This window comes from Chelonia mydas, chromosome 10 (assembly GCF_015237465.2).
Source record: "Chelonia mydas isolate rCheMyd1 chromosome 10, rCheMyd1.pri.v2, whole genome shotgun sequence".
Classification (NCBI taxonomy): domain Eukaryota; kingdom Metazoa; phylum Chordata; order Testudines; family Cheloniidae; genus Chelonia; species Chelonia mydas.
This window is the reverse complement of record NC_051250.2, coordinates 16,190,243-16,203,819: the sequence shown is the minus strand read 5'-3', so window position 1 is coordinate 16,203,819 and position 13,577 is coordinate 16,190,243. Positions and strand designations below refer to the sequence as shown.

The 13,577-nt window shown below is 44.2% G+C and overlaps 1 protein-coding gene across 5 annotated transcripts in view; it reads left to right on the top strand.

Annotated features, from left to right (window-relative positions):
* The window catches only part of POLR3E (RNA polymerase III subunit E), a 38,703-nt gene extending 26,864 nt beyond the window's left edge, over positions 1-11,839 (top strand). For 4 of the 5 annotated variants that reach the window (XM_037911792.2, XM_007060625.4, XM_043523462.1 and 1 more), the window contains 4 exons: positions 1,226-1,722; positions 6,146-6,226; positions 7,259-7,384; positions 10,996-11,839. In XM_037911792.2, coding sequence (XP_037767720.1) covers positions 1,226-1,722; positions 6,146-6,226; positions 7,259-7,384; positions 10,996-11,052 — 761 coding nt within the window. In that variant the 3' untranslated portion in view covers positions 11,053-11,839. Of the gene's footprint in view, positions 1-1,225; positions 1,723-3,729; positions 3,785-6,145; positions 6,227-7,258; positions 7,385-10,995 lie in introns of those variants that run through there. The other variant, XM_037911794.2, reaches the window with a different exon arrangement.
* The last annotated feature ends 1,738 nt before the right edge of the window (positions 11,840-13,577 follow it).

Here is a 13,577-nt window from a genome sequence, read left to right as displayed (position 1 = left end):
TCCATGCGTGTAATAGACTCTACTTCCTCATTAAGGGCAGCGCAGTTGTCAGAGTTATTCTCACCATTGTGATAGCCCCATAGTTTATAAACCAGTGGAAATTAGCAGTTCCCCTACTCTGTTCTGCCATGGGTGATGGTTAAGCTATTAGTGAAGAATTAGTTTAACAGGAGGTCTAAGGAGGTACAAGGCCTTCTCTTTTCAAGGTGATTCTCCACCATTGCAGCCAGTGAAAGTTTAAAGCAGCTGTTCTGTAATCATAAGAGGTTATGAAAACTTGAGATTCCAGGAGTTTGAGCTAAGTACTTGGTTATTTACCAGAGATTGGAGTCCATGGAGACTGCAAGCAGAACTGACAAATGGACACATGAATACATTTCAATACCCTCTATCTTATCTGCTGGGAAGGATTAGGTGTTGGGTTATTTGGAAAAGAATTAGTAGGCCTAATGGCATAGAAGATAAGTATGTGCTGAGTATGTGCATGCAGTTTACTATAAAACATAGTGTACTTTATCTTACTCCCTTGGTACTGAAGCTTGCAATTCCTCTGTCACACCCCCATTTGCTGAGAATGGATGTACAGAAGTGGCCGGGATTAGGGAGGGAGAGCACTCCCCATTTCCAGACTCCGTAGTTACTACAGAAAAGGGGTTCTCAATCTCTTTCATGCTATGGACCATACCCTAATAGAGAAGGTCTGCTGGATTCACCCCCTTCCCTCTGATCAGCGGTCACTCAAATCACTTTCCCATCCATTCTCCCATTTGCAAGCATGCAACATCCTGTGTGGTAGCTATAGCAATTGCTGCAGCTGGTTTTCTCCTTGCAGCAATTCTATGGGCATCCAGCCTCTCTTGAAAAATCTTCTCTTACAAAGATGTCAGGAGTCTAGGGGTGCAAGCAGAAATGTGTGTGCAGTTGTATGTGCAATTCCTGATTCACACAGGGCTCTAAGACTCACACACGCATGTTTTCCCGTGGCCGTGGGCTTGATACTTCTGAAAAGTCAAGCCCTAAGTATCTTGCTAGCAGTTATTGAAATTTTTCTCTGCTTGTTCAGTTATTTTAAAAACAAAATCTAGTCTGAAATCACTTTGGGGTCTTGGATCTCTGGAGTAAACTTTGTTCAGTGCCGTTAATTCACTAAGGTCTGTTTAATAAATATACTGTAGAATTAATGTCCAAGATTCTCTAACAGTGTTTTACTCTTATATCTTACTAGCTCACCCACTTCTGGTTTCTGGGGAACAAAGGGTCAATATGGCTAAAGCAAAAGTCAAACAGAACTGTGGGCTGCTGGAGAAAGAGTTACAAAAGAAAAAGGCAGAGAGCAAAGCAAATGACTCTCCATCCAAGATGGATATTTCCAATGTCTGCATTAAAGAGGAGCCTTTGAGCGACGAGGAGCCTATGGACGCGTCCACCTATGAGAGTATGAACAATGGCATGGTCAATGGGATCCATTCAGAGGAAAACTCCATGGACTCGTTAAACGGCCACTTGCCAGGCGGGTGTATGGATCGAGTTGCACAGGAACTGAAAGCGTTTGTGATGAAGACGTTTAAGAAACAGTTTGTTCTTACTCTGAGTGAGCTTAAACGGTTATTTAATCTTCACTTAGCCAGTCTGCCCCCGGGACACACGTTGTTTAGTGGCATTTCAGACAAAATGTTACAAGACATGGTATTGGACACTGGCTGCAGACAGATTTTGGTGCCTGTAAGTATCCTCTTTATATTGTACACGTTGGGAAGGGCACACGTGCTGAGTGGCTGGGGTGCTTTTAAACATACTGTGACCTACACAGTGCATCCACACTGTGTGGCTGGGACGGATATCCCTCTGAGCGGCTGCCTCTCGGCCCATTGAAGATGGGGCTTTGGCTGGCTGACTTCCTGCTTCCCACAATCCTTGCTTGAGTGCTGGCCCCCTACAGTGCTCTCCTGGTCCGCATAAAGGAACTCACAGGTACGGCTTCCTATGGACTGGACCCCAGTGCTTCACTACTTGTTATCCTCACGATTCCATGAAGCAGTCTGAAGTGATCCAAATCCCAGGTCCATTTGCCGTAGCCAGGGCTGTACAAGCTCCCTGTTCTCAGGGCTGCTGTGGAAGGAACAATGGTATCTGTTATCTCAGGGGCGCAGGACACACCTGGCAATACAACGAGTGGCTGGGAAAAATATAGCAGGAGTTACATGCTGTGCCTGTGCCACGTTCCTTTGGTCACCGGCTGTTAAATTTCCTTTTCTGGTAGGCGTTTCTGTGGCTGCTATAAAGACAGGGAAATGTTTGTGTGTTTGAGAGCTAGGACTTCCTGCAGCACTGTGTGAAGATAGCTCAATTAGCGGAGGGAAGAGAGCTACCATTGTAGTGAATGCAGAGGGAGCCTAAGGGTGAAACCAGTTTACAAGCCAGGTAGCAGTCCTGGTCAGTTTGCAGCTAGGGAGAGAACTTTCAGTCCACTGCCTTTTGGGGGAGAGAAAAAGAGAAGGGACAGCTGCTTGAAGGAGGAGGCAGGACAAAGTTCAGGAGGAGGACTGAGTGAGGGGAGCACGAAATAATTCAGAAGTAGTACTAGAGCATGGGAATTAAGACTCAGCTAAGGAACAAGGCCTGTTGCGGGGAGGTAGGAATACTATAGTATGGTGGCCATGCATGGTAGGTATACAGTGTGGCAGCTGGGAGGTAAGTAATGGACTTGAAATGCTTCTAGAGAAAGTCCCCAATTAAATGATTTCTTCTCCCTTCTCCCGGTGACTTCTAAATCCCTGCTCATCCTGGCTGGTTTTCCACCTGGAGCCTCGTCCTGTGGCTGTTTCAGGGTCTCGCTTTTTTTCATGTGATGTGGCTGCACATACTGCGAATGTTAATTAGCTGTGGCCATTGCTGGTGCGGTCACTTCAGGTTGGGTTGGTTTTGAAACTTTGTAAATTACTTCATTATATTATTACTTAAACTTCGTGGGGAAGGAGGTGAACATACTGTTTTTTAAAAAACAACTCCTGAGGAAGCTGGACGGCGAGAGGGAATTGCCTCTCTCCTGTGGAACATGTAACAGAAGAAGCTTTAAATATAGAACCTGACTTAAAGCCAGACATTCCCTACTGAAGGGACGGTGTGGAGGCTTTTAGGCCCATCCAGCCCACCAGAGCGTGGCATCTGTTGTATAATGTTGGCTGCAAGCGCATTGGTCGTTCCTAGAAGCACACGGCTTATCATGAGCCTTGTTGCAAATCCCACTATTTAGATAAAGGGACCCTGCACTGCTGCAATCACCAGCGTAAATCCTTTCCACCAGGAGCCCCTTCCCCTATCTCTCGCAGAGGGGGTTGAGATTAGTTGTGGTGTGTTTACACTCACCAAACACTCCATGTGGACATAGCGCTTTCTTGGGCATGGGTTGCATCCCTTGGTGGATCCGTTGGAACCCAAGACCTTCTTAGCAGTGCAAGGACCTTTCATTTTATCACTTGATGCAATAATTACATGTTAATTTTCTGTAATGAAGTTGCTCCAGTGATTAAAAACTAATGAATTGAGGTAATGAAAATAAGGCCCTCCAGGAGGGGTGCAGTCAAGCTGCCACATCACAGAAAATGCATTGCTAAAAAATTGGTTAAAGCCTTTACCAGTTCTCTCCCATAGAAATGAAGGATTTATTGACTCTGACCTGATGCGCTTAGAGTGCAAGTTAGTCTAATGGTTGCTGTGTCTTTGTACTAGAATCCACTGAGACGCCGCTTGCTGCAATCGAAGCCGTTAGGCACCTATTGCGGAGGTACTTTGCTTGCACATACTTGGTAGCATTGTAATATCTTCAAGCCAAAAGAAATGCTCCGTCATTAGCACAGTGGTGGGATCCAGAGAGCGAGTCTTGGGTAGACCTGCACTTGAATGCAATTGGCTATTGTTTCCTTTAACCTAAGATTCCAGGCAATCTGACAGTCCAGGACAAGCTAGGGCAAGGGAAAGGAAGCCTTGAACAAATAGTTTTGCTGCATAGTCACATTCAGCACTCACACTTGGAGTGAGCCTCTGCTTGAAGTTCCACAGTGCCATGGGGAGGATGTTTGCACACAAGGAAAATCCATTAACTTCTTTGAGTAGTGGCACCCTTCCCCCTCTTAGGGTTGCTGCCTTCCCTCACTGGGATCCCTTTCCTAGGTCTTTGAAGGGCACTGGAGGGCCACTCCACCTTCCCTGTGTCTTGATGGAAGCCCTCTAGGAAGGACTGCTGGCCTCTGCCCAAATCCTGAGGCAAGTCGATGTACTGGGATTAGCAGGAGAGTGAGATGATCTTGGTAATAGTGTCTTGCAGACGCTTCACAAAGGGGGAAGATGAGAAGTTTGTATTTATTTATTTATTTTTAACTCCCAGTCATCTGTTTCCTTGGAGGCATTCCGGCTGCTGAGGCTTGGTAAAACCACATTGGCTTAGAACCAGAGTTTCTGAATGGCCAAGATAAATGCAGGCGTGGTAGTGTGATTGGGTCAGGGAAAGAGCATCTTGCAGTACAGGTCCGTTTCAGAGCTCTGTCAGACAAAGGAGAGCAAGTGATATGTAACACAGTGTTGGAATAAACACTTCTTGCTCCACGCATTGTCCCTCTCTCAGGCCTTGACCATAATTCATTTTCCTGTGAGAATCTGATGTGGGATATGCATACCATAGGAGGCCAGCCTTTATTAGCCAGCATTCCTTTGAGGAGAGAGAAGTCTGAAGTGTCAAGAGATTCTAAAGTTTATTAAAATGTACATGATGTGTCTCACAATATTGGAGCAATGCAGGATTCTGAGCTGCTAATCTCACCAGGTAGCTCCTACCAAACAACAACTTTCCTCTTTACAGTAAGAGTACAGATTAAGTGTGAATATAAAGACTAGGATTTCTGGCACAGTCATCCAGGGCTTTCATCTAAGCCTGTGAGGGGTGGGAGGAAAGGTATGTTTTGTACCGGCTAACCATTAAGTGTGACAAGAAATGGAATGGAACAAATGATCATCCCTGTGCCATAGGGTAGGGGATCTGAATGGGCTTGTTCGCCTCTGATGGTTGATTTTGAAAATTAGGTTGTCATTGGCAAGGAATGAATTATTAGTGACCTGAAGGAGGAAGTATGTCAAGAGTGAGAGCATGCTCTGAGGGAAGATGTTGGGGCTAAGAGAGAGGTTTTTTATTTTTCCATGTAAGCATTTGTATGGCGTGTGAGTGGTGAGATGGGGGCTGCTGCATCGCTTGTGAGGTGGAGAGCGGCATGAGGGCATGGCAGCTGAGAAAAACCAAAGGCTTGTTTCCCTGCGTGGGTGCTTGAAATTAAAAGTGTTTCATTTTCTGAATCTGCAATAAGCAAGTGCCTGGCTTCACAAGCAGTTTACTGTTCACTCTTGTGGGATTGTGTAGCCTGCCCACAAGACAGAAATGATGGGTGTTTCAGCAATGCCATATTTTTCCCTCACCCTGTGTTGGGTAAAGTTTTCCCATGCTTTTGGTGGCTCCAGGAGTGACAATTGAATACCTGTCTAGTCTAATCTAATCTGTCTACTGTATCTATGTATCTATCTATCTGTTTTATTTATATATGTGTATAACTGTAGCACCTAGGCACCCTAAAAACTGCCATAGTCAATGTAAAAACTTCTAGAAAGAGTGAAATCCTACTTCGTGCAATAGCAGAGAACAGCTCAGAGCAACTTTTAGCATAGAAGCAAGTGTGTCTCAGTCGCTGCTTATAGAGAGAACTAAATGTTTTGTTGCCATGAAATATCCTTTAACATTCAAGCACTGGCATTGCTCTTTCAGTGTTTAGCAGTTGCATCCAAAGGGTGAAATCCCCTCACTGCCCATGCCTCAGTGGCAGAGAGCCTGCACAAGCCCTGTGTGCTAGTTAATTCCCACTTACACCCTCAAAACAAAGTTTAAGCAGTTCATAGGCACTGTGGGTGGACCCTTAGTGCATGAGTGAATTTCACTAATAGTGAATAAAGGTGCTGATCAAACATGGCTTTGGCTTAATTGGGGCAATATAAGGCTGCTGAAGTGTTCCTGGAGCTTCCAACATTCACTCATTGAAGATGATTTGTTTTAACAGCCTGTAACTAAAATTAAAGCAACCACCTGACTGGTGCAAACTGTTCTTAGTTTCCCCCACAGATTCATGCTGTTTCACCGGACGAATTAAAGGTTTATGCACTTTGGGAAGCTGGTGACATTTACGACCAGGTAAAGGCAAACATGACTGTAAATCTAGCCAAGTCATTCCCAGATTACTGGTTGCTGGGAGCTTGGTATTATTTGCATTCTTGCTTTTAAAAGTGATACAACGGGCTGTCTCCCCCTCTCCCATGACCCCCCTCTCCACCCCCTTGGAGTCTGTGGTTTCCAGTGCCAAGCTACTCCAAGCTGGGAGGCAGTGCTCAGTTCACAGAAGTGATGATTGCTTCACTGGGGTGTGGGAGAGCGGACAGAAGCAATAACATATGCTGCTCATTAAACACTAGTGTAAATAGCTTTGTAGACGTGAGTAGTACCAGTTTGCTGCTCCATTCAAACCAGGCCTTAGAGCATATTAAAACTGTTCCTTGCTGTTTAAAAAGTCAGCATTATCCAATAGTTACCCTATGGCGATACCTGAGAGGTCTGAATTTCCTTATAGCTAGAATGGGAAGTAACTGTGGCACTTGTGGGCATCCACTGACTTTTTAATTGTTACTACTGTAAATTGAGAGTAATGGAACATAAGGAAGCAGAAAGTCCATGCTCACAATATAAAACAATTTTCACAGGAAAGACCCACAGCAGCATGCTCTAGATGTTCGTTATAGAGAATCTAGTCCAGTGGAGTGAGCAGAAGGCCAGGAACTCCTGAGTTCTAAGCTTAGCTCAAATTCTAGCTCCATTAATTAAACTGTCTCTGCCTCAGTTTCTCTCTGTATAAGGGGGATAATACCTTCCTCAGAAGGGTGTTGCAGGACTGAATTAGCTAACGTTTATACAATGGTTTGAATACAGAAATACACTGTACATGCTAAGTATCATTCTTATACTTGCTATAGTTCTAGCATGCTAGCATGGGACTGTTTGGAGAGGGATTTGCTAAGGAAGATTTCTTTAACGCAATTCAGTGAACGTGTTGTGCCAAATGATGTACCTAAAAGCTTGTTTGGAGCCGACGGTGGTTTTCTTGTTTCATGTTTGGAAATATAATGCAGATAATTTTTCTCTTGTGTGTTAAAATAAACTTTTGTTTTAAAGCATCGGCAGGTTTTGCTTAAAATCTTTACCAAAAATTATCGAGTGCGCAGGAACGTCATCCAGCATCAGTTGAGCCAAGAATGTGGAGAGGATCTAAATAAACAGGATGTGGATAGAGTGATAAAGGTAATGCATCAGGTTTAAAAATCATGTACAAAGCTCCTGTGTAACGGTGGTTTTGATACAGTCAGTACCAGAGCTTTTAATATATTGGCTTCACAGAAAGGACCAGATTCTATCTGGAGTTACACAAAATGATGGTATTGCTCGCGTGGTTTCTGTTTTCATGTGGATAGGGCCTTATTTTCAATCTGTTTGATATAAAATATACTTGTTACAGTCTTCCTTTTTTGCCAAAGGGCACTGACTTTTGAATCCATCATCGTATGGTGTTATCCCAACAAATCTTTTTCTGATGTGGGCTAACAATGAATACAAAGTGTAATAAATGTACTTTCATGATTATTATTAAACGGTATTGTGTTAAACATTAAGGGGAAAATTTTCAGCATGACCTGTTGTGAGCTTAGACATGGGATTTCCATTAACATTAACGAAAGTTGGGAAGCACAGTCCCCACACATCAAATTAAAAATACATCCTCTTACTCTCAAGGAGAGCTTACAGTTACCTAGGCAGCAATCAGCAACAACAACAAAACCCTTTATCAGTTAAAACATTTTATGAAAGAATGTTTACCAGTTAAACCCTCATGTATGCTCTGCCTTTGAAAGAGCCACCCATTGTTTCTAAGGTGTTGCGAGACATACAGGGAATGTCTGGAGGGCAATACAGGCGTTGATTAACATGTATTAAAGTGGTATGGTGTTGCTAAATAGAAATCCACCAACTCCTGTAACTTTTAAATAATTATTGCTAGGAATTGGGTCACTCTGGCCCTAATTTCAGTAAATTATGTGTTTAAATGCTTTGCAGAATCCAGACCTGTATTGTAGATTTAATTGTGCATTGGAAAGATTAGGGTTCTGTTGCTTTGATAATATGCAGTTTGGCTTTATTCAGTGTCTCTGGTCTTGATTAGAAGAATCTGGTCTTAATATTCAAGATAAACCTAAAGCATGTTGAGCCTGTTCAGTTTAACACACACTGCTGGTGCAGGCAGATTTTTAAGAAGATAGGTGTGCCTAAACATTGACTATAACTAGGCGTGCCCAAACAACATATGTGCACATTTTCATGATGCAGCTATTTAAGGAGTGTATCTGTGTAGGAAGTAAATGCACTTTAAGCCACACAGCTTGTGCATCTGTATCACATGCCCAGAACTGGTGCGGGGTGGTGTCTGTCTTCATTTTCCCCTGAATACAAGTGAGTCAGAGCAGTGCATGAAAGAATCAGGAATAAGTCTGGAACGTATGATTAAAATCTTGGTCTGCAGATATGTCAACCCCTCTTTTCAGCTTGCTAGTTTCCTTTCTTTAACATTGAGTAATTGCAGTGTACTAGGCTTCTGTGGTCTGAAAGGTCTAGTACAGGGGTGGGCAAAATTTTTGGCCTGAGGGCCACATCTGGGTGGGGAAATTGCATGCGGGGCAGGGGGTTGGGGTGTGGTGTGCAGGAAGGAGCTCGGGCAGAGGAGGGGTGCGGGGTGTATGAGGGGGCTCAGGGAAGGGGGTTGGTGTGCAAGGTGCAGCAGGGGCTCAGGGCCAGGGGGTTGGGGTGCAAGGGGGTGCAGGCTGCGGCAGGGGATTGGGGTGCAGGGAGGGGTGAGGGCTATGGCAGGGGGCTCAGGGCAGGAAGTTGGGATGTGGGGTGCGGGAGGGGTTCAGGCTCCGGCCCGGCACCGCTTACCTGGAGTGGCTCCGGGGTGGCAGCTGCATGCACTGGGGCTAGGGCAGGTTCCCGGCCCTGCGCCGCTCCCAGAAACGGCTGGCACCGTGTTCCTTCGGCCCCTGGGGGGGGCGGGCAGAGAGCTCTGTGCATTGCTCTTGCCTGTGGCTACTTCCCCCAAAGCTCCCATTGGCCATGGTTCCCAGTTCCCAGCCAATGGGAGCTTCGGGGAAGGTACTCACAGGCAAGACTAACGCATGGAGCCCTCTGCCCCTTTCTGCAGGGATGTGGTGCCAGTGAGAGGCGCGGGGCCCGTGGCGCCACTGGGGTGGCAATCCTGCGGGCTGGATCCGGCCCACAAGCCATAGTTTGCCCACCCCGGTCTAGTAACTTACAACAAAACAAAAACTCCTTTCCTTTAAAGCTGTGTGTTTTCAGTCATAAGGGGTACGTCAGCTCTTGTTGAATTTACCTACCGTAGAGTGTGTGTAAAATGAAAATTCAACACTGTTGATGCTCACTAAAAACAAAACACACTTTAGTTCATGTAGATGCCTCAGGTATCCTGAAAATATTTGTCAGGTGTGTGGTTAATAATAATTTGGTCAAAATATAATCCAGTGGTTTAACAGTTTAACTCTGAAAGGGTTTGATTCTGCACTGTTGCCTTTGGTGATTGGCTGTTCTTTCCTTTCTGTTTAGCTGATCACCCTTCTGTTTGGCTGACCACCCCCAACAAACACACACACAAAAATTGTGTAACTAACATGTTCCCATCACATTGTTCACTCTGCTTGTGTGGTTCTATCCCTTACCACCCACTCTGTGTCTGTCTTGTCTGTTTAGATTGTATGCTCTTTGGGCAGTCAACCTGTGGAACTCGTTGCCGGGGGATGTTGTGAAGGCCAAAACTATAACTGGGTTCAAAAAAGAATTACATAAGAACAACCATACTGGATCAGACCAAAGTCCATCTAGCCCAGTATCTTGTCCTCCAACAGTGGCCAATACCAGGTGCCCCAGAGGGAATGAACAGAACAGTTAATCATCAAGTAATCCATCCCCCGTTGCCCATTCCTGGCTTCTGGCAAACAGAGGCTCGGGACACCATCCCTGTCCATCCTGGCTAATAGCCATTGATGGATCTATCCTCCAGGAACATTAGTTCTTTTTTGAACCTTGTTTATAGTCTTCGCCTTCACAACATCTTCTGGCAAGAAGTTCCACGGGTTGACTGTGCGTTGTGTGAAAAGTTCATGGAGGATAGGTTCATCAATGGCTATTAGCCAGGATGGTCAGGGTTGCAACCCTATGCTCTGGGTGTCCCTAAGACTCTGATTAGCAGACGTTGGGATTGTATGGGAAGGGATAGATCCCTTGTTCATTCCCTCTGAAGCATCTGGCATCGGCCACTGTCGTAAGACCGGATACTGAGCTAGATGGACCACTGGTCTGAGCCAGTATGGCCATTCTTATGTAGGGACTGGCTGCTACTCTGTGTTTGTATAGCACCTACTACAATGGGACCCTGTTCTTGGTTGATCTTTAGGGACAATCATAACAATAAATTACAGCTTCAAAAGGCCCAGTTCAACCGATGGGTTGCAATCTTGTAACCCTTACTTGTGGAATTAGTCCTATTAGGATTGCTGGATCCCATCCCATTGTTTAACTAGTCTGTTCTGAGCCATGTGAAAAGTTTGAATTGGTCTGGTATTCCTAGTACCATCATAGTTAAGGTAGGGTTCATGGGCCAGATTCTGCCCTGCTGTAAATGGGTACAATATGTGCACCAATGTTGCTACTATACACTTTTGATTTTTACATTTTGTGTCTGCTTCTTGGAATCTGTTGTGATTTGGGAGCTTTCTGCCTCTAAGGCTGATCAGTAATACTCTAACACTAGGCTTTTCAGCATTAGTAACTGCTTTTCCCATTCTCCCCAGGACTGCTGTGTAAGCCATGCTGGAATGTGGTACCTTAAAGGGACAGTGCAGTCTTGACAACAGTGGTGAGCTTTTCATTCCGTTATCTCCAGGACAGAGGAGGAAAACTGCAGTGGGCACAGACAGAATAATCCCTTTGCTTCAGGGAGCAAGGGGAGAATCTGACCTACTTGTGGCCACTTGGGCACTGCAGAAAGACGGTTAGTGATGTCAACATTCACGCACTTGTTTGCATGGCCGCCTAAACACAAAGAGCATCTAGGAAGAAAATGTGGGACCCTATCTGCAATTTGATGAATTTGGGATTCCTAATGTATTTTGCTTCTCATTATTTCATTCTAATAAAATAAAAACATATACTGACACAGACATGATGGAAAATCATGGTCTAATATTTTATTTTGTAATTAATGCCAATAAATGGTAAGTCTTTTGTTTACAAACATCCAACTTTTCTTATATGCCTAGCAGGTCATGATGTAGTCTGCGTGTTAAAGCACTCCCTCTTCCCACTTAAACAAACCTGTGAATGCTCATGAAAATTTTGTATGCACCTGGGTTTCAGGGGAAAAATCCCTGTCTTTAACATTGTACTAATTATACATAGCAAAAACAGTCTCACCAATTGTTTACATGACACAAAATTGTTTTCAAAAGTAATTACATATAAAGCAGATGTAGTGTACTCTACTTGATTTTTTTTTGCATAACTAGATGCAGGTACAACAAGGTAAGTAACCTTATGCACCATCTGAAAGGTGTCCAACTGTAGTTATCACATTTGGTGATGTAAAATCTATATTTTATGTAACTTTTTCAAATAAAATTTTATCTTGAAGATCGACTGTGGCATCAGCCTCTGACCCCCATGTGTTTGTCTGTGAACAGATAGAAGCAATGTAATCTTTTATGGACTAGAAAACGTTAACAGAGAATGACTTTAGCTTATCCCTACCTACCCCTCTCCCCTTCCTCAGCTAAGTACTACATATTGTTACAAATCACTTAGTATTAATTATGGTAGCATCTAGAGCAAGGGTGGGCAAACATTTTGGCCCGAGGGCCACTTTGGGATTGCAAAACTGTATAGAGGGCCAGGTAGGGAAGGCTATCCCCCTATCTGCCCCCTCCCACTTCCTGTCCCCGACTGCCCCCCTCAGAACCTGCCCTGCTCCTTGTCCCCTAACTGCTCCCTGGGATCCTATCCATTCCCTGACCGCAGAACCTCCACCCCATCCAATCCCTGGCCCTACCAAGCTGCTCAGAGCCGCATGTCTGGCAGCTGCACTGCCCAGAGCTAAACACACTACTGCTCTGCTCGGCAGGAGCGTGCAACCCTGCTGCCAGAGTGCTGCCAGCGTGGCTGCAGGACAGTAGGGGAGGGGCTGGGAGCTCAAGGGCTGGGCAAGACAGTCCCATGGGTTGGATGTGGCCCATGGGCCATAGTTTACCCAGCTCTGATCTAGAGCCCCCCTCCCCTCCAAGTAAGAGTAGGGGGCCCTGTTAAAACAAAATAAATAGTACTCTGCCACAAGGATTTTATTATCTAAGATTTAAGTTTAAGAGCAGGTGCGAGAATTGGAAAGGGGACATGAGAACTAACTAATCTTTTAATCAATGAGTATGGCATATTTTTACCATTTCTTGTGTTTACTCTTCACTCTGCTTGTGCTGAAGTTAAGATTTGAGCATGCAGCTGTAGTTTCAACTTGTCTGGTGAAAACAACTGACTACCTCAGAACCTCACTTATGGTTAAGTGGGTTGTTTGGCTGAAATAAGTAAGTTTGTTCTAGCAATTAGGATTAATTTGGTTAGTTGGCTAAATAACTTACTGTATTTACACAGCATCTCCATCTTCCTGTGGACAATATCCTACTGCCCAAGTTTTTGAATAACTAAAACTCAACATAGTTTCTAGTTTACTCACATGAAGTTTATCTTTCATTATTAGCACAGGAAGATGCTGTTTTATGTCTATCGAGAGCAAACTAGCTTCAAACTGATTATTGCCTCTGAAGTCTCAGGTATTTTTCTGAATGCTTGTAAGGTTTGAGCACAATCAATGTAGCTACAATGACAATTCTATCTATTCCTGTAACTGTATCCATAAAGTTTCTAATGTAGCAGCATTAGTATTTATATATGTTGCACCTTTTCCAACATATTCCCACTTCAGAATTAAGCTGTAACAAAACATATTCAAGCATCAGTTATCCAAAAAACAGTTATCTTTGCCTTCCCCCTCTGTTGTCTTTAACTGTGAATTTGTACTGTTAGCACCCTGTGTTTTATGGTGCTGTATATAATAGACAAGTATTTGAAAGTTAGATACATACTTTTGAGGAACTGGTAGATTGTTTGTTTTTTAAAAAGGGGAAGTCACTCAAACAAACTTATCCAGTGACAGCAGATGCTTTGGTGGTGCTGTAGTTCTGTACTGCTGATAATTTTGTTGTATATATCAGAAGAGGTTGTTATAGCCATGTCTGATAACTTGCTGTCTGCAGGCCTCCTTTTGCTAAGCCAATGTCTGCTGTATACCAAACCCTGAGCCATTTAACAATCAATAGCTGGGCAACTA